Consider the following 17,338-nt stretch of genomic DNA (forward strand, 5'->3'; position numbering starts at 1 on the left):
TTTTTCTTACAAAATAACATCACTGATTGGGTGCGTTGTTGCTGTTTAGTGGCCGGTGTGCTTGCCAGTTTACATTTTTGGTTGTTTCCCTTGGCTCGTGCGGTACGTTTCTCTCTAAAATTTCTCAGATTTTACGCGGCGCATTCTCTTCAATAAACAGTCTGGGCAATTACGAGGAAACGTAAGAAGGTCGTTGCGAGTAGTCGTTATCGGTGGCAACGAAAAAGATGGAAAATTTAGAAGAGGTGTTGCAAGCGCTTGATGAATTCCAAAAGATGCGTCCATCGGTGATCCCGCAGGAGCTCGAAGACTATCTTTGCTGGGTCGCCAAGACTGGTGATCCAGTTTATCAGTGGCCACTGATCAAGACTCTGGTGCGGGAGAAACTCACCCGCGTGATGACCGATTTTTACGAAAGTTGCACCACATTGGAGATCACGCCCTGTCCTAACGTCGATCACTTTAATTACGACACTATGAAGAGCAATCTGCTTGAGAGGCTGGAGTCATTCGCGAATGCACCATTTACTGTTCAGCGGATATGCGAACTGCTGACGGCGCCGCGTAAGGAGTATAATCGTGTGGATAAGTTTATGCGGGCCATCGAAAAGAACATTTTAGTAGTGTCAACGCGTGAACCTGGACCCATTACCAGACGTGGTGAAACTGCTGACGGTATGGTTAACGGATCTGTTGAAGAGGACACGACTTCCATCACTCAGCAGCAACCGCTGCCGTCATCACCGTCACAGCCGCAACCTCAGCCACAGCCACCACCATCACCGTCATCATCACCATCACAGCTGCAGCCACAGCCTTTCTCGCAGTCGTCACAGACGCAGCCATCAGCGCAATCGGTCCAATCAACCACCCAGGATGTGGAGATGGACTGGGAGAAAGATTGTAACTCTACTGTCACAATTAGTGTACATACCGTTGAGAACGAACCTCCACTCTTGCACGGCAACGTTATACCGCCCACCGACTCTGCTAATGCATTGGCCAAAAATCTATTTACGGATGAGGCTGTGAGAGAAAAATTTGAACAAGCCACCTCTAGAACAGACGTTGCTACATCTAATTATATTACCTCAGTTTCAGACTTTTCCACTATATCGAATTTAAATTTGCAGCCACATGGATCGACATCAGAAACCATTACGACCATTCCAGTTGTGCAAAATTTACCAGCTGTTGAAACAGTTCCTGATAATCCAGCAGTCCCAGATACTGACGTATCGGTGGCTACTGTAAACGAGGATTCCAATTCTCAATCTAATTTAGACATAGAAAATGAAGAGATTGCAGCAACAGTAAACGCCACAGTATCCACAATGACGACGACAGCTAGTACGGTAACGGTAACAACTGCCACATCGACAATGTCTACATCGGCAACGGCAGCGGCATCGGCAGCAGCAACGACCACGGTAACTGTCGTAGCAACAGTGATACCATTGACAACTGATACTACGCGAAAGCTACAAGCTGCTTTTCAAGCGAAACACTTTGATTCTACCGATAACAAGTGTACGGATAAATTTCATGACAAGACGACGGATTTGTCGATATTGAGTAACACAGAGGAAGAAATCGGGCGTCCCGTAGAAAACGAAGAGACGACTTCGACAAAATCCAATACCGATCATATGAATATTAGCGAAATATCTCGGGGTGAAAGTAGATTAACTGAAAATTTATTACAGACCGATATCCAGATGAGAACCGATACTTTGTTGAACAGTACCGAAAATGTTATTGGAGAAAAAGCTCCCGATAAATTGGCAGAAGAGGAGCCGTCGATCCTTCGGAACATAGACGAGGAAAACTTGCGTTCTATAAATGGCCATAACGTGAACGCGATAACGTTTGTCGGATCGCAATCCATGGAAAAAAATAGCGCAGTTACATCCGACGAAAGTATGAGTGCAGTCATTGTATCTAACAGCGAAGCATTATACAAAACAGAAAAACCGGAAACACATTCTAAGGAGATATCCACGATAGTTTCTTCCACGGAATGTTTCTTACACGATCAACCGACCAGCCAAAAAACAGAGAGTGCCGAAGCGATGGATAAAGTTCTGGAAGAAGACATTCCTACAATAGCATCTTCCGTCAGTAACACTAATGGAAAAGAAATACAAAAGTCTCAATTTAACGATGATAACTTGAATATTATGGAAATTTCTAACAACAAAATGACTCTTGTCAGACCTTTGGTGTCAGAGCCGATAAATATAGTAGAAAAATCGAAAGAAATGGCATCCGTAATTGAGAAAATTGATTCTGTCCCATCTACTGACGAAACGACAGAGAGCTCTGATAACACCGATTGTCGATCTCCAAAAGATGATACGTTAACAGGTATTCAAGATGATAGCTTAACAAATTTACAAGGCAATAAACCGATAGCATGCATCGCAATGAAGGAGAGCCAATCTTCTATAATAGAGAGTATAACGTGTAGAAAAGAATCGGTGGAATTAATGGAAGTTGATGACGAAGAATCATTATCAACGTTCCAACAGGATGAACCTAGAAAGCAGGAAACAATGGAGGAGTTGCCGGAAAGTTAATCTTAACTTATTTCATTGATTGCATGTTTCTCCTTTTTTTTCATTTAACGTTTGATATCTATTCTTAAGATATCGAAATATGAACCAACACATGTAGATATGTTTTCGTATAAGCAAAATGCTTTCGATTTGCTTGTGCAGCGTGTATGCGTGTGTATGCGTGTGTGTGCGTGCGCGCATAATTTCTATAATCGGTAATTAAATATAATTAAATTGTGAGCGAATCTTCAGATAATGCTCAATAAAATTCTTAACATCCTAATTTAAATGTTAATTGCCACTGTATTTATTTTGGATTTAACGCTAGACTGAATATAAACTCGGATATTTACTTATAAAAAAAATCTATTAAAATAAATTTTCTATAACTCTTGAAGGGAAAAGAACACTGCCTACTCCGAAAATGATTGTAATAATGTGAGATTGCTTGTATAAAAGTCGAATTTGGTAAACATTTCAATACACCGATTTATACAAATATCACATATAAATATACTTAGAATAAGGTTGTGCCTATAATTATTGCATACATTGCATATTGAACAAGTATACCTTATAAAATAAATTTTTAAATAATGATGTATAAATATGATGCAAATTCGCGCAATATTTTACAACTACGGAAAAAAGTTTAATTTATGATCACAGCCTTATACTAAGTTCTAATTAAATCTGAAATATGTAATGCCAAAGAAACCAATTAATTTCTAGAGTATGTCCGAAATAAATCACAGATAACAAACTTTTTATATATACAGCAGTATTCGAAAATGATAGGACAATATTGCTTCAAGTTGTTTACTGCAATTAATTTGAAATAATTTCGAATACATCACGTAATTATTATCATAATAAATTATCTTCAGCTTTACTTCACAATTTTTATTATCATTAGTGGGCAAGTATTTTCTTTTGTAAACGTTTTTGATATATAAAAGAGAAAAAGACTCTAATAGAGCGAGTTATATATTTTACAAACTTACTCTTTGTGATTAGATATTAGCATTTTCGTTATTTTTGGTTCTTATATTTTCAACAAAGGATGTATTTAAAATCAATCTATACTGATTGCACACAGTAAATTTGATTGAAAACTTTAAAGCAACTTATTGTAAATTAATAAAACTGACCTTATTAAAATCAATTTATAAATTAGAATCCATCAGTGTTATATTGAATCGCTTACAATTATATATATGTATTTGCACAAAATGTTCACAAGCGAATTCGATACGATTCTATTGGAACGTTATTAGAATATTGTAGGAATGGGATATTAATTTAAGAATTAATATAGATTAATAGTACATAATATACGAATGTGGATATCTAAAAAAAAAAAAAAATAGTTGTACATTATTTTATAAAAAAAAATATATATATAAGATTGTCAATTTTTTTTATTTTTTATTCTTAGGGTGTATGTACCTGACCTTATTGAAACAAATTGTGAATATTTCTACTTGTTTACTATTTTAAAAGAAATAGTAACAGAAATGTATGATCAAAAGGTGTTATACTGTCGCCACAACTATTTTATATCGCGAATGGTATGTTATATCTTGCTATAACGTTTAACACACACAATAAACATATGACATTAAATTTAATATTAAATTTTTTTTTATTCCAATCAGGTGACAATATATTTTTTCCCAAAAATATACTAATATTGTATAAAGTTTTTAAATATGATAATATTTAAATGACACGAACTGTTTATTGGTCAAAGTGATAAACTTCTTTTAAAAGTCACTTTTTAAACATTTTATATTTTAGTATTGAAGCTTTTGGTTAATGCTTAACATTCATGTCTAGCACCTTTTCTATTTGTAGATAATGTTTTTAAACCAATAGATCAATAGAAGTAATTTTTCTATTTTTGCTAAAGAGTAAGGAATTTACATTTTGTTTTATAATTTAGTTCACATTCTAATAATAATTAAAATTAAGCATTTAAAGTTATTTTTTATCAAATTCACTATGTGTGTGTATAGTATATACATATGATACATTAATATAGACAAAAAAGAATATTATAATGTATCAATGAATCTTTTAGTATTTCTGTACAACTATGTGAACGTTTGATGTTTAACTAATTTTTTGAATAGGCCGTGCTCTAAATTCATTAGTTCGGTATAAGTACCGATTTCTGCAATTTGTCCTCCATCGAGTACCACGATTTTATCAGCATTCCTTATCGTACTAAGCCTGTGAGCAATCGTTATTACTGTTCTTCCGCGAATAGCTCGTTCTAATGCCTCTTGAACAAAATATTCGCTTTCCGCATCTAAGGCACTCGTTGCTTCGTCCAATATTAAAATTGTTGGTTTCTAGAGAAGAAAAAGAGAAAGTTACTATGCATAAGAATTATGAATTTTAATAATCACGAACGCATTTTAACGATTTACCTTGATTAGTGCTCTGGCAATAGCAACCCTCTGACGTTGTCCACCACTAAGGGCAATGCCTCTTTCCCCGACCATTGTGTTTAACCCGTCAGTCATATTATCTGTAAATTGCAACACGTGCGCTAATCTCGCGGCCTCTTCCACATCAACGTCTGTAGCGGATTCCATTCCGTATAATATATTATCTTTTATTGAGCCGCTAAAGAGAATTGGCTCTTGAGATACAATGCTAATCTGCGACTTGACCCACGCGGAATCGAGTAAACGAAGATCGTGCTTGTCTAAGAGTATCGATCCTTTTGTAGGATCGTACAATCTCAATAAAAGTGATGCCACGGTAGATTTACCAGAACCTGAAGAACCAACGATAGCCGTCATAGAACATTCTTTTATATCCAAATTAAAATCTTTTAACACGGGCACTGTTTCTCGCATTGGATATGCAAAAAAAACATTTCGAAATGTTACATCTCCCGACAATTTTTTCTCTAAAATTTGCCCTCCCTGAATAGGAATAAGCGGCTTCCGATCGATTAATTCGAACAAACGAGCATTCGCGCCTAGAGCTTTATTTAATTCGCTATATGTCTTGGACAATCCATTCAGAGATATCCCGACATAACCAGCGTATAACAAAAAAGCGCTTAAACTTCCAATTGTTATATCGGAATTTGATACCATGAACACTCCGTTGTAAAGAACCGAAAGAGCAATCGCGTTCCCGGAGAGACCTGTCATACCGAAAAACAATCCTCTATATAAACTTTCCTTATAACACAATTTAAGAACATCTTGTAATTTCGTGCTATATCTATCAATCTCGTGTTTTTCTTGCGCAAACGCCTTAACAGTTCTTATATTGCTAATTCTTTCTTCGGCTATTGTATTAACTACTGCGAAACTGTTCTGCAGTTCCTTCGAGACATTTTTTAACACACGTCCCCAAATTACACCAATAAATGCGACAGGCGGTACTATAGCTAAGCCAAGTAAAGCTAATGATGGTGACACATAAAACATCATAGATATTCCGGTAATCGCCATAATAGCAGAACGCAAACCATCCGATATATTAGACGTGATAGCAGAGCTAATAAGTTGTGTATCTCCTGAAAAAAAAATAAAAATAAAAAAAAAGAATATTAGTACTAATAAAAGACTTAAATGTCTCTACAGTTATAGGTTATATCCGACTAGAAGAATAATATATACCGGTCAATCTTCCGACTAATTCTCCCGTGCTTTGTCTCTCAAACATTGCTGTTTCTTGTTGAAGAATAGCGGCGTACGCTTGTTTTCTAAGAGACTGCGTTATTCTATGTCCTGCCGTTGATATTAGATAAACTCTTCCAAAGTTACTGATACCACCTACAAGAAATACTACTAGTAAAACAAGTGTCAGTCGACTCAGATTCTCTTTCATGTTTGCTTTTTCCACAGTGTTAACAATATCTATCACTTTGCCAAAGCAGAACGGGACGGCCATCGTCACAGTGGACGAGACAAGCAGCAGAGCGATAGCTTTTATTAAAGTCCATTTCTCAGGAGATGCTAGTAGAAGTAGTGTTTTTAATTCCGATCGTTTTTTCCCTTTTACCACGTGTACCGCTGGCGTAAGTTTGCTTCGCTGAACAGTAGCATACTGCCTCAGTCCGATGAACACACGATTTTTTAAAAACCTGGTGCTTTGTCTCGTCAGCCACGAGCTGAACAGGTTCTTCTGTGAGACGTGATTTCCACAGCATCCCGTTTTTCGTAGGATACCGGGATTAGTTAATAGTTTCCAGAGAATCGTCATATTACACACAACTCGTCTATAACAATGTGCGATAGACGACTATTTCTGCGTGACCAACATTCTCGCAGCTCTCGCAGGCAAAGTCTTCACTCGAATTAACCTAACCCTAAACAACAGTGTGTCATTTAAGTTGATTAAAACCTATAGCCTATCTTATCGTGACTCGACGTACGATCAGTCACGTATGATTACTTTAACGGGATATTAATTACCGAGAGTGAGTATTAATTTCAATTTTTATCCGTTGATTTGCCAAATCATGATTATTCTAACTGCACACACCTCGTACGCAATGATTAGGCACATCAAATTTATTGTCAAGTCATATTTGGGCTTTTTTTCATCTAGTTTCTCTTTATTTCAGGGAGAAAACAACATTAAAAAAAAAAAAAAAAAGATAATTTTTTTTTTATGTCATTACGTCGAAGTTAATAAATGTATATATAGAAAATTGATGTTGCGTGTGCATCGACATAATTCATAATCGTCTGAACCAGGCGACGTCGTCCATGAATGTGTAGCTGGTGCAGCATTTATTTTCATGATTTTTATGTACGAAATTACTCGTGAGAAATTAGAACTCTAATTTATTGCATCGTTCAAGTCTATTTAATGTACGTACATACATTCTACCATAAGTACCGATTTTGATTGGCTGGTGCCAATTCACCTTTCGCTTATCTGCCAAGATCTAAATCAGAACGCGGCCTAATGCGCGCGGTTTGTAGGTGGGTACCGTGCAGTGGCGTGTGGTGTGCAGCGAGTGTTGACGATTTGACGTGCCGCGCGCACCGAGAGGGGACTCACGCGAGTTCACCGGAGGCCGGCGAGCGTGTTTCACACGCAGGAGAGACGTCCACGACGCAGGAATCGCACGTGGTTTGCTCGCCGATGTTGCTCGTACGAGGCTGAGGCACCAGAATCCACCGCGGAAGGATGTCGACGTCGTTGCAAGAGGACGACGCCCGGGCGGCCGCCGCCGTCAACACCGTCGACTATGCCGAGGAACAAAGACTCCGTACCGAGATCGACAGCTTCCCGAGTATCAACGAGAGGCCAGTGGACGACATCTCCCTCGAGTTCTTTTACAAACCGCATACGATCACTTTGCTGCTCATTTCCATCGGCGTCGTCATATATTTGGTTTTCACTAGGTAACTGGAGCTCTACCTCGACCCCCGTAAACCCTTTAACCCTTTCGTGCTGAGTTGCATTTCGTCTAAGTTTCAGTTTTTCTTTACTTTGTTTTTTTGTTTTGCTCTTTTTTTTTTAATGCTAAGTTTAGTATGTCTGTTTTGAAAAACTACAGAGGTGGAAAAAACTATCTATGTTTTAATAGGTTTATATTTACTACATGCTATCAGAGTTCAACTTTGATAAGATAGTCCTTTGAAACAATGGGACATTTCTTGGTAATAATCTGATGTTACACTTAAGAAAATGATGCAATTTTTGTTTCTTTTATATAAATATATAAATCAGTTTTTATGCGCGAGGAAATATTATAAAGATAAAGAAAAAAAATTTACTGTTTTGTCTGTAAAGATATAAGTGTGGGTAATTCTATATTGTGAATATTGTGGAAAATTTTCTGTCCTTGGCCTGTCTATTATAAGCTGTACTTTTGTTTGACTTATTCTATATTATGTAACTTGTTGGGCCATCAATTCTGCTTAATATTTTTATATTGAGACTTATATTAGGTTTGATTTAGTAACATTAATTTATTAATTAATCAATTTTTTATGCAACATATATAGAAAAAGTATATCAATTATTACATTATGATAAAATGTAGGTAAGTTTTGTAACTTAAATTATTTTTATTATTGCTTATTCAATGAATCAAATAATTTATGGAGATGTAATTCTGAAGTCACAAGGGTTATTATCATACTGTTGAAATGCACAGTAGTTATATTTTTGTTATATTTGTAACATTTTTTTTTTTTTTTTTCAGAAATACCACCAATGTGGAGGACAACATGTGGGAAGGCATGTTGTGTGTGATTTTCTTCTTCCTCATCATATCTGTCTTGACATTCCCCAATGGTCCATTCACCAGACCTCATCCTGTATTATGGCGAATAGTATTTGGCTGCAGTGTACTTTACCTGATGTTTCTGCTATTTTTATTGTTTCAAAATTATGAAACAGTTAGGAAAATTCTGGTGTGGGTTGATCCAGGTTTAGCTTCCTTTCACATTGATATGGATAAAGAGTACGGTGTTAATTGCTCAGACATCACAGTAGAAAAAATTTGGAATCATTTAGACGTGTTTGCATTAGCCCATTTTCTTGGTTGGGCCTTTAAAGCCATTTTAATTCGTCATCTTGGTGTTCTTTGGGCCATCAGTGTCATGTGGGAAGTAACAGAAATTGCTTTTGCTCACTTGTTGCCGAACTTTATTGAATGTTGGTGGGACGCGTTAATTCTCGATGTTTTAGTATGTAATGGATTAGGTATCTGGGTTGGTCTGAAAATTTGCTCCATATTAGAAATGAGAGAATACAAGTAAGTATAAATCTTACGATATTATTTAAATTCTATTGTTTGTAATAAAGATTTAATTATTAAAAAAAATTTCTTATAAAAATTTTTATAGAATTTTAATTTTTTTATAAACAATGTTGAAACGTATTAAATTTTTTATATACTTTGAATACAGATGGGTCAGTATTCGTGATATTGAAAGCACTACTGGGAAGCTGAAGAGAGCAGTGTTGCAATTTACTCCTGGTAGTTGGATGTCTGTCAGATGGCTGGATCCAACTTGCACACCAATGCGATTAGTTGCTTTGTGCCAGCTAGTAATATTTTGGCAAGTTTCCGAGCTGAATACCTTCTTCTTGAAGCATGTTTATGAATTTCCACCATCTCATCCATTTGTTGTGGCCAGATTAGTATTAATTGGCGTCATAGTCGCGCCATCCGTTAGGTGAGTAGAAAAGCATAAATTTTAATCATTAATGTAAACAAGATTAGACTTAACATCTCAATAATTTTTAAGATTATAATATTTTAATCATTTTTTAATTATTTTATTTTTTTATATAAATTTTTATTAATTTATTATTTATATAAATATTAACATTTCAGAATATTCTTATTGTAAGTACTTTTAGAGAATATATATATAATAATTATATATAATAATTACAATATATGTTAATATTTTATATAATATTTTATACATATAATATTTTATATTATATTTACATTTTACTGACCGGTAGCGTTCAATACAAAGTCGATTAAACGGCTATCGGTTGGTAAAGTGTTAATATTAATATAATAACATAATTTTAAAATGTGTGAATACAAGTACTTGAATGTGCAATGACATAGTTTATCTGAAACATGTTATAATTACAGGCAGTATTATATGTACGTAACTGATCCAACGTGCAGTCGAGTAGGAACTCAGTGTTGGGTCTATGGAGCAATCATGGTAACAGAAGCTTTGCTATGCATACGCCACGGTGCGAATCTGTTTGAGCGCACTCAAGCTCTCAATATTCTTCTTTGGCTGGGTTGTCAGTCTTTAATTTCCGTTCTCTGTGTCTACGGTTGCGTTATGTGGCATCAGTACTTTGAGGTATATAAATATATTCAGATTTTAATTTCGTAGATTTTTAAGAATCAGATTTAGGAAAAATACTTTAATACTTTTCTGTTAAAAATAAAACTAAAAAAAAATAAAGAATAATTACATAATAATTAAAATTAATATAAATATATAAAGAAATAGAAATAAATGTTTTTGTATAAAGTTGTATTTTTTGGCAAATTTACAACTTTAAATGTTATCTGACTTATAAGCGTTGTTTGTTAATAGCTAATTAATCTTTGTTACTAACTTTTGTTGTTCCTTTCAAATGCATAATGCTGATCACAACAGACGGAAAAGAAAGTCACTATAAGACGGTCCGTCTCCCATATGGACAAGTTTGACAAAAATATAAGTGGTATGTGTTCATTGATAATGCATCTTACAATGTATAATTGCTTAGTGAATTGCAGTGGTCTCTTGATTTTGTGGCACTTGATTAATCGTTTTCTATTATTATTATTCTGTTACTGTCACTACCATTGCCATTGTCAATCGTTCTGAAATTTGTTTGTGATTAGTTCGTGATTTGTGTCTTGTTCGTTTAAATTCAACTGTCTTATTTTTATTGATAATGTAATGAAAAACAACGATTAATCATACAGATAAATCATAAAATTATTCTTTATGGTTACATGGTTAAATGCTTTTGTTTCGTAACTTTAAAAAAAATTTTTTTTTCTTTTTTTTTTTAATTTTATTTTAATTTTTAAAAATCTTTGAACTTAAATAATATATTCCTAAATCTTGATTTCTCTATTTTTACATTATAAGCTTCTTGAAATAAAAAATGTTAAGTTAGGTAAAATTTTAATTCTTGAGTTAGTGAAAAGATCGGAATTCCGAAAAAAATTCTAAAAACAATAAAAATATTTTAAAATCTATTCCAAGTAATTGTCATAATTTAGTTGAAATTGGAACATAAGTTTTTATGTGTATTATTTACGATGTATCTGTATATTTCAGGGAATATGGATCGTCGTTCGAAATCCGTTGAAGAGTTGGATAAGAAAACTTTATGAAAGAAAAAGTGAAAAAAACCATTTGATGGTAAATTGTGGACATTAATTACACTTTCTAGTCGAATAGGACAATCGTGTATAAGAATAATGAATGGTGAGGCTTGTATGCAATTATTTGTGATGTGGCATGAATGATTTCCAAAGCTGTTGTTACTTTTATTGGGATAAATGGAGAACGTTGTTATCACTCAAAGTGATCCGCGGATGCTTCAATTTAGCGTTCGTCAAGTTCGATGAAAGTTTCTTATACAAGCTGTTTATTATTATGTATTCAGTGATTATATTGTTCATTCTTATTCTTTCTTATAATATTGGTTATAACGTGTGTTATAACGTTGCATTACCTCGCAAACAATACGCTTGTGGCAACGTGTTCTCAAAACATTACTTTTAAATTTAAGACACATTTTTATGTAAGTGAGTGCGAATCTCTTCAAATATCGAAGGACACAGAAACAAAACATTTTTTAAATATATTTTTAAGCTATACAATTTTACACAAATTATAAATGAAATTGATGCTTGATATTTTTTATTTTACTTTGAAACTGTCCATTAAAGATATTGATATGCGATTCTTGCAAGATCAATTTAAGTTTTGTTTCTATGCCCATTGATTAGCCTACACACTTTGCGACCATAGAGCGACTGGTTCATTTGCTTACAACGTCCGCGGATGCCCATCACTCCCATTTTCCACGAATGGTTCTTATTCTGGGATCATCTAAGTCTCCTTGGTGTCTATATATGGAAATGCGCTGCAAATGTCAATGGGCGCAATTTGCGAGCCGAGTGGACAATTCCATGCCTCAGCGAGAAGTTCATCGTTTGATGCAGAGACGAACACACGAATCCGATTCGGCAGATCTTCGCTCTCATATAGCGAGATGTACGATGACGTAAGTGGTATCTTTGTACAATACATCTGGAACGGCAAAGACGAAGACTTTGATCACTTGGGGCAACTCGACGACAGTCAAAGATTTCGAGGAAGTTTGAGAATCAAGATTCTTGCAAATCCTTGGATTTTATCACTGAATTATTCAAGTCTAAGGATTGTAGGATTCTTCGGGATATTCCAAAGATCGAAAGAAGCTCCATTAAAGTGAAACTGCTGTTAATGTAAAACGAACTGTGAGAACAGTACCTGAGCGTAGGCGAGGTAGAATAATTGGTCGATGCGGAGTTGTATCCATGGTAGTCCCTTCGCATCTGACTTCATAAGAGCCAAAGTATCATAGGCTAGTCTGAGTCCCATAATTTCAGACAACCGCTCGTTCAAGGTTAATCGCGGAATCTAAAATATTTACCATAGCAACATTTTGCGTATGCAAATGATTCAATAAATCAAGCAATACGCAAGAACACTACGTGGTATGTTGAACCTTATTATTTTTAATTACAATTTTTTTTTTTTAATTATTTATCGTGTTAAAAAAACAATAAATAAATAAAAATATACATTATGGATCGATTTACCTTATAGAACACGATTTGATTGGTGAAGGGTAACGTCATGTTCATAAATTCTTGGTACAAATTTTTTTTTTGACAATTAATGTAATCATCGAAATGAGTGTCTGTGAATTCGTTTTCAAACATCAGAGAATCCCGAGTATTTCTAGTTTGATTCCAATAGTGTATACCTGTTATGAAGAACATAATAATTCATAAGATTTTAATTCTTATGATTAATATATATCGTATTACCATTTGTATCGAAATGATGAGCGATTTGATGAGCTATTAAATTCCCAAGCGTTGCCAGCAAGAGATAGTCGAAGGATAAAGATTCTTTGTTTAATAAAGACCAATCGATGATACCGTAAGGAATCACGATGAGATTTAGAGGATAGATTACTCGGGCTTTTGACTGGAACGGCATAGCATAATACGTCCAGCTATAATATAATTAAAATGTTGAGTTTAAAATAATATAATACAGTATTCATATCCGAGAATCATAAAATATCAAATCTTGTAAAGTCATTTTTATCTTACACTTGTTTTGGATCTCCAACTTGTCTTTTTAATTCGGTGTACATTAGAGTTCTATATCTTTTCAGTAGAATCATGGAGTTGTTGAAATAATTATCGCACAAAATTATCTGAAATTAAAAAAAATTGTTAATATATAGAGTGCAACTAAGAAATGTTTAATAAGATAAATGAAAAACAAGAGGAAGTAATTTGTATACTTATTTCTTGTTTTATATTCTAGATTTTTATTTTCTGTATTATCTGTATTTATTTAAAAAAAATAGTAACGATAAAGAATATTTTACCTCTGATATATTATAATCGTTGTATAGCGAGTCTCGATTTTTAAAATAAGAAACTACTGGTAGTGCGAGCTTCAGACCATTAATTTTTTTTAGCAGTTCTTCTCGTCCTTCCTTTATTGCCCATTGCGCGTTTTGCATTTTCATTGATAACGTTTGTTTCAATTTGTTGAATGTCTTTTCAATCTATTAAATAAAATAAGAGTTGTCAAAAGTAATAATTTGCGAAGTTGAAAAACATTTTTTATAATAATTCGCGCAAGTTTTTTTTTTTTTAAGTGATGCGCGGGAAATTAAGTTTTGTTTTAGTTGGCGAGAAATCGCAATACGCGATGTCACTGTCGCCGATTGAAATTCGATCTATTATCTATTTATCTACATATTAATTACCATATTATTCATGTACGTTATTTCGTGATCGGAAAAGGATGAGATATATAAACTGGACGCTTCTAACTGTAGAAGATTGGTAGCTACACGCAGGCAATAATCCTTTAGGTTATCGTGCTTCGGCAAGACAAACTGCGAAGAGAAATTTATTATTGGTATGAGTAAATGCTTGATAATTTTTATTAATATATATGTGTTATACAATCGTTAAAAAAACAAGTCTGTTCTTCGTTAAGTTTTTATATAAATATATTTTGTACATTCTTTTTATATTTTTGCTAAATTAATCCGTGTGTATTTATTATATTAGATTTAAAGGTAAAGAACATGTTAATTACCTCGTGATAAAGTTTGTGCGCATACAATCCCATTATTGCGTTGTTAAGACCCATAGGATCCTTTTTAGCATATTGCTCTAATTTGCGTAACCCTTTAGTAAATGCATCGTAAAAGTAAACTTGAATAAAACTTTTGTCAGGCATCACGTTCATTTCTGTTAAGGAATAAATTAATGACGCCCATTTTATCTGCAAGAAAAAAAATTAAAATTAAATATTCGACTTTGCAATTTTTTTCTTTACGAAGAATTTATTGAAATTTTTACTTACAAAGGCACTGTTACTCTGCAACTCCTTTAAACTAACTTTGCTGTAATTGTTCATCAAGTACGCTTCTCGTATTTCACTCGTAGACGGAAAATTCTGCGGAGTTAATGTAATATAGCATTTTATTAATATATGAAAATAATTCTAAAATTCTTTATCATTTAATTACCAACATATACTCTTGCATTATAATAGAATTAATCACGTGAACTGTTTTTTCTATGTATTCAGATTGTTTATTGGTTTCTAAATAATTGTTATTTAAATTCTTAAACACATCAAGTTCAGTTAGCGCTTTCGTGATGGACCTCATTAATTCGCTCGTATCATTCTGTTAAAAACAATTATTTATTTAATTATTCCTTATGCCTTTTCATTTAAAAATGTGCAATAATTTAAACAATTAGTACCTTGCATCTTTTATAATTATTGTATAAATTTTTGAGATCGACGTATTGTCTTTTTGTCTCATGTTTGTCATTAGAGCATAGATCTTCTTCAAACTCTTCTTTAAAGGGACTTTCGTACGTTGAAGGACCAATCTTTAACGTGAAACTTTTTGGACGATATTCATCCATTTCTGGCACAACGTCAAATAAAAGAGCACTATAATAAAAATACAGTTATAGTTAGAATTTTTAATTTTAATAAATTTTCTCAAGAGCTTACCTGTGATGTAAAATTAATTCGGCGAATAATTTGGTAAAACCCCCATAATTTTTAGGCCATGTGTTAAGTGTGTAGAACTTTCCTATTTTTCTTAACATATCGTTAACTGCAACAAAATCAATTAACAGCTTATAATTTTATTATCTTTATATGTGTAAATCTTTTTATTTAAACCTATTAAATGCTACACAGCTTTCACATTACCCATTCTTACTCTTTTACTCAAATTCACATTTTTTTCATATTGCATGCAGCTATCATAATACGTCTCAAAAGTTGAATGTATGTTTTCGCGCTTCTCTTTAAACATCTGACCTAAAATTAATTAAAACAGTTACAACAATAGAATGAGATATACAAATATTCAATAATTAATTAAATTTTATTTTATTAGCAATTATATTTTATCAGTAATAAACCTACTGACAATACGTTCGTAATTTTCAGACTTCCGAACCAGATCTTCGTCTACCAATTGTGAATTTACTTCGAAACCACCGCAAGCGTACTCGTAAAAATCATCGCAAGGATCTGCCGAGTGATTCATATAAGACAACATTCTGCTGGCGATTTGTTTGCAGTGTCCTGTTTCGCAGATGTTCGTATTCTCGTCTGATAATATAATGTTTGCTATCGGCATAAAATTCGTTACATTATGAATTATTGGAACAACTGGGCTGGTTTTATTATCGTAGAAAATAGTTGCATTCGTATAATTAGACACGTAGGGAATGCTATTTTTATTAGTTAATATCGTTTTGTATTCCATGGCATCAAATTCTTCATACTTTGAATATTTCGTTGTAGAATTTTTTATATCTTTATTTTCTTCAAGGTTTAATTGAATCGATGATGTTGAAATAACATTATCACTTGTTTCTTTCAACTGCGAATTTTCAGAATTATTCTTAGCAGAGTAGTCAGGATTTATAGTATTATTTTTAAGATTAGGTAAACTTAGCGTTGTTAATAACGTAATATAATTATCAACAGTCGTAACGTATTTTAATGTAGTAGTACTGATCGTTCCATTCTGAGATGTTGAAGGTGTATCATTATTATTAGGCACACTATCAAGTGATAATGTAGAGAAGCTGCTGCTTTTTTTTTTTATGTCAGTATTTTTAAAAACTTTTTCTGTGTTGTAATCCTTAGTATTTTCTTGAGATATTGAGGTAGACGGTATTTCATCTCCACTCGTGTTTTTGAGGTAACGTTCGAAATGACGAGACCCTTTAACATTTTTCTTCGAGTAATCTTTAGTAATAACATGAGTATCTTCCGTTGATCCGCTATCTGTAGATGTAATTATTGCTTTTGTGGGTTCCAGAGTTCTTGATAAAATTGTAGTTGGAATCTTTTCAGTTGTTGACAAAACTGTTATTGTTGTCTTGTTTGTGCGTTCTTGATAATGATGCTGATTAAAATGTTTAATTACATTATTTAAAGATAAATTAACTTAATAGCAATAGTAACAAATTTTATTAATATTTGTGTAAATTAAAAAAAAATTTTGTTAGATAAATTAAACTTCTATTTATATTTATCTGAAAATAGTGTAATACCTGTAGTTCATGTTCAGTATAATGATTTCTTTCTCTTTCATTTTGTATCTTCCAGGGCGTACAAGCAAAGATAAGGATGAGGCACATAAAAAAAAAGATGAGCAGGGTGATGATACAGCTTCTGTACGATTGATCTCGTTGAGCAGCTTTACCCTCCTCTCGATTGTTAATCTGATACGTTTTGCAAAACGGCATGGTTTCTTCAACACAGTTAACTAGTAAATAACTATATACATTTAATTGAATACAGCCAAGAAAGCCTCGATTTTACATTATAAAGCGTATGCGACGTAATTTATTCACAATCTTCCAAGACACTGATTGTGGTTTGCACTGACCGCATCCTTTCAAATATCTGAAAAATTATCATAAGATAAAACTTAAACAACAGAATGTATGAACT

General features: G+C 33.4%; 4 protein-coding genes across 5 annotated transcripts; 2 read left to right on the forward strand and 2 right to left on the reverse strand.

Moving 5' to 3' along the window:
- Positions 1-7: 7 nt before the first annotated feature.
- LOC139109974 (serine/threonine-protein phosphatase 4 regulatory subunit 2-A-like) lies at positions 8-3,973 on the forward strand. Its single transcript, XM_070669433.1, has one exon. The coding sequence runs from the start codon at positions 228-230 to the stop codon at positions 2,577-2,579; it is 2,352 nt and encodes a 783-aa protein (XP_070525534.1). The 5' UTR covers positions 8-227; the 3' UTR covers positions 2,580-3,973.
- A 359-nt stretch (positions 3,974-4,332) lies between these two features.
- On the reverse strand, positions 4,333-7,134 carry LOC139109978 (ATP-binding cassette sub-family B member 10, mitochondrial). The gene is made up of 4 exons (XM_070669438.1): positions 7,004-7,134; positions 6,206-6,897; positions 4,994-6,102; positions 4,333-4,915 (listed from the first exon to the last, which is right to left on the reverse strand). Exons 2-4 carry the CDS (start codon positions 6,789-6,791, stop codon positions 4,655-4,657), a joined length of 1,956 nt encoding a protein of 651 aa, XP_070525539.1. The 5' UTR covers positions 6,792-6,897; positions 7,004-7,134; the 3' UTR covers positions 4,333-4,654.
- Positions 7,135-7,233: 99 nt separating this feature from the next.
- Positions 7,234-12,890, forward strand: L(3)77cdf (phosphatidylserine synthase 1 homolog l(3)77CDf). 2 transcript variants are annotated; one of them, XM_070669456.1, is made up of 6 exons: positions 7,234-7,945; positions 8,752-9,306; positions 9,461-9,730; positions 10,168-10,390; positions 10,694-10,760; positions 11,369-12,890. In XM_070669456.1, exons 1-6 carry the CDS (start codon positions 7,728-7,730, stop codon positions 11,422-11,424), a joined length of 1,389 nt encoding a protein of 462 aa, XP_070525557.1. In that variant the 5' UTR covers positions 7,234-7,727; the 3' UTR covers positions 11,425-12,890. The 2 variants fall into 2 exon arrangements, with proteins under 2 accessions (XP_070525557.1, XP_070525558.1); XM_070669457.1 differs by lacking the exon at positions 10,694-10,760.
- On the reverse strand, positions 11,446-17,336 carry LOC139109971 (membrane metallo-endopeptidase-like 1). Its single transcript, XM_070669426.1, has 15 exons — positions 16,936-17,336; positions 15,794-16,787; positions 15,575-15,685; positions 15,371-15,476; positions 15,112-15,307; positions 14,871-15,032; positions 14,705-14,797; positions 14,435-14,623; positions 14,097-14,228; positions 13,710-13,892; positions 13,426-13,532; positions 13,135-13,325; positions 12,904-13,070; positions 12,572-12,721; positions 11,446-12,349 (listed from the first exon to the last, which is right to left on the reverse strand). Exons 1-15 carry the CDS (start codon positions 17,128-17,130, stop codon positions 12,149-12,151), a joined length of 3,177 nt encoding a protein of 1,058 aa, XP_070525527.1. The 5' UTR covers positions 17,131-17,336; the 3' UTR covers positions 11,446-12,148.
- Between the last annotated feature and the right edge of the window lie 2 nt (positions 17,337-17,338).

This window comes from Cardiocondyla obscurior, linkage group LG19, assembly GCF_019399895.1.
Source record: "Cardiocondyla obscurior isolate alpha-2009 linkage group LG19, Cobs3.1, whole genome shotgun sequence".
Classification (NCBI taxonomy): Eukaryota; Metazoa; Arthropoda; class Insecta; order Hymenoptera; family Formicidae; genus Cardiocondyla; species Cardiocondyla obscurior.

What these genes read in the sequence shown, in the direction of transcription:
- LOC139109974 (XM_070669433.1), top strand. Translation starts at nt 228, where the DNA reads ATGGAAAATTTAGAAGAGGTGTTGCAAGCGCTTGATGAATTCCAAAAG.
- LOC139109978 (XM_070669438.1), bottom strand. Translation starts at nt 6,791, where the DNA reads ATGACGATTCTCTGGAAACTATTAACTAATCCCGGTATCCTACGAAAA. An exon ending in ATTAGTCGGAAGATTGACCG is followed by an intron (nt 6,103 to 6,205) that starts GTATATATTATT and finishes TTTTTTTTTCAG; the next exon opens with GAGATACACAACTTATTAGC. An exon ending in TTGCCAGAGCACTAATCAAG is followed by an intron (nt 4,916 to 4,993) that starts GTAAATCGTTAA and finishes TTTCTTCTCTAG; the next exon opens with AAACCAACAATTTTAATATT.
- LOC139109971 (XM_070669426.1), bottom strand. Translation starts at nt 17,130, where the DNA reads ATGCCGTTTTGCAAAACGTATCAGATTAACAATCGAGAGGAGGGTAAA. An exon ending in ATACTGAACATGAACTACAG is followed by an intron (nt 16,788 to 16,935) that starts GTATTACACTAT and finishes CATTTTAATCAG; the next exon opens with CATCATTATCAAGAACGCAC. An exon ending in TCTACCTCGCCTACGCTCAG is followed by an intron (nt 12,350 to 12,571) that starts GTACTGTTCTCA and finishes TTGCCGTTCCAG; the next exon opens with ATGTATTGTACAAAGATACC.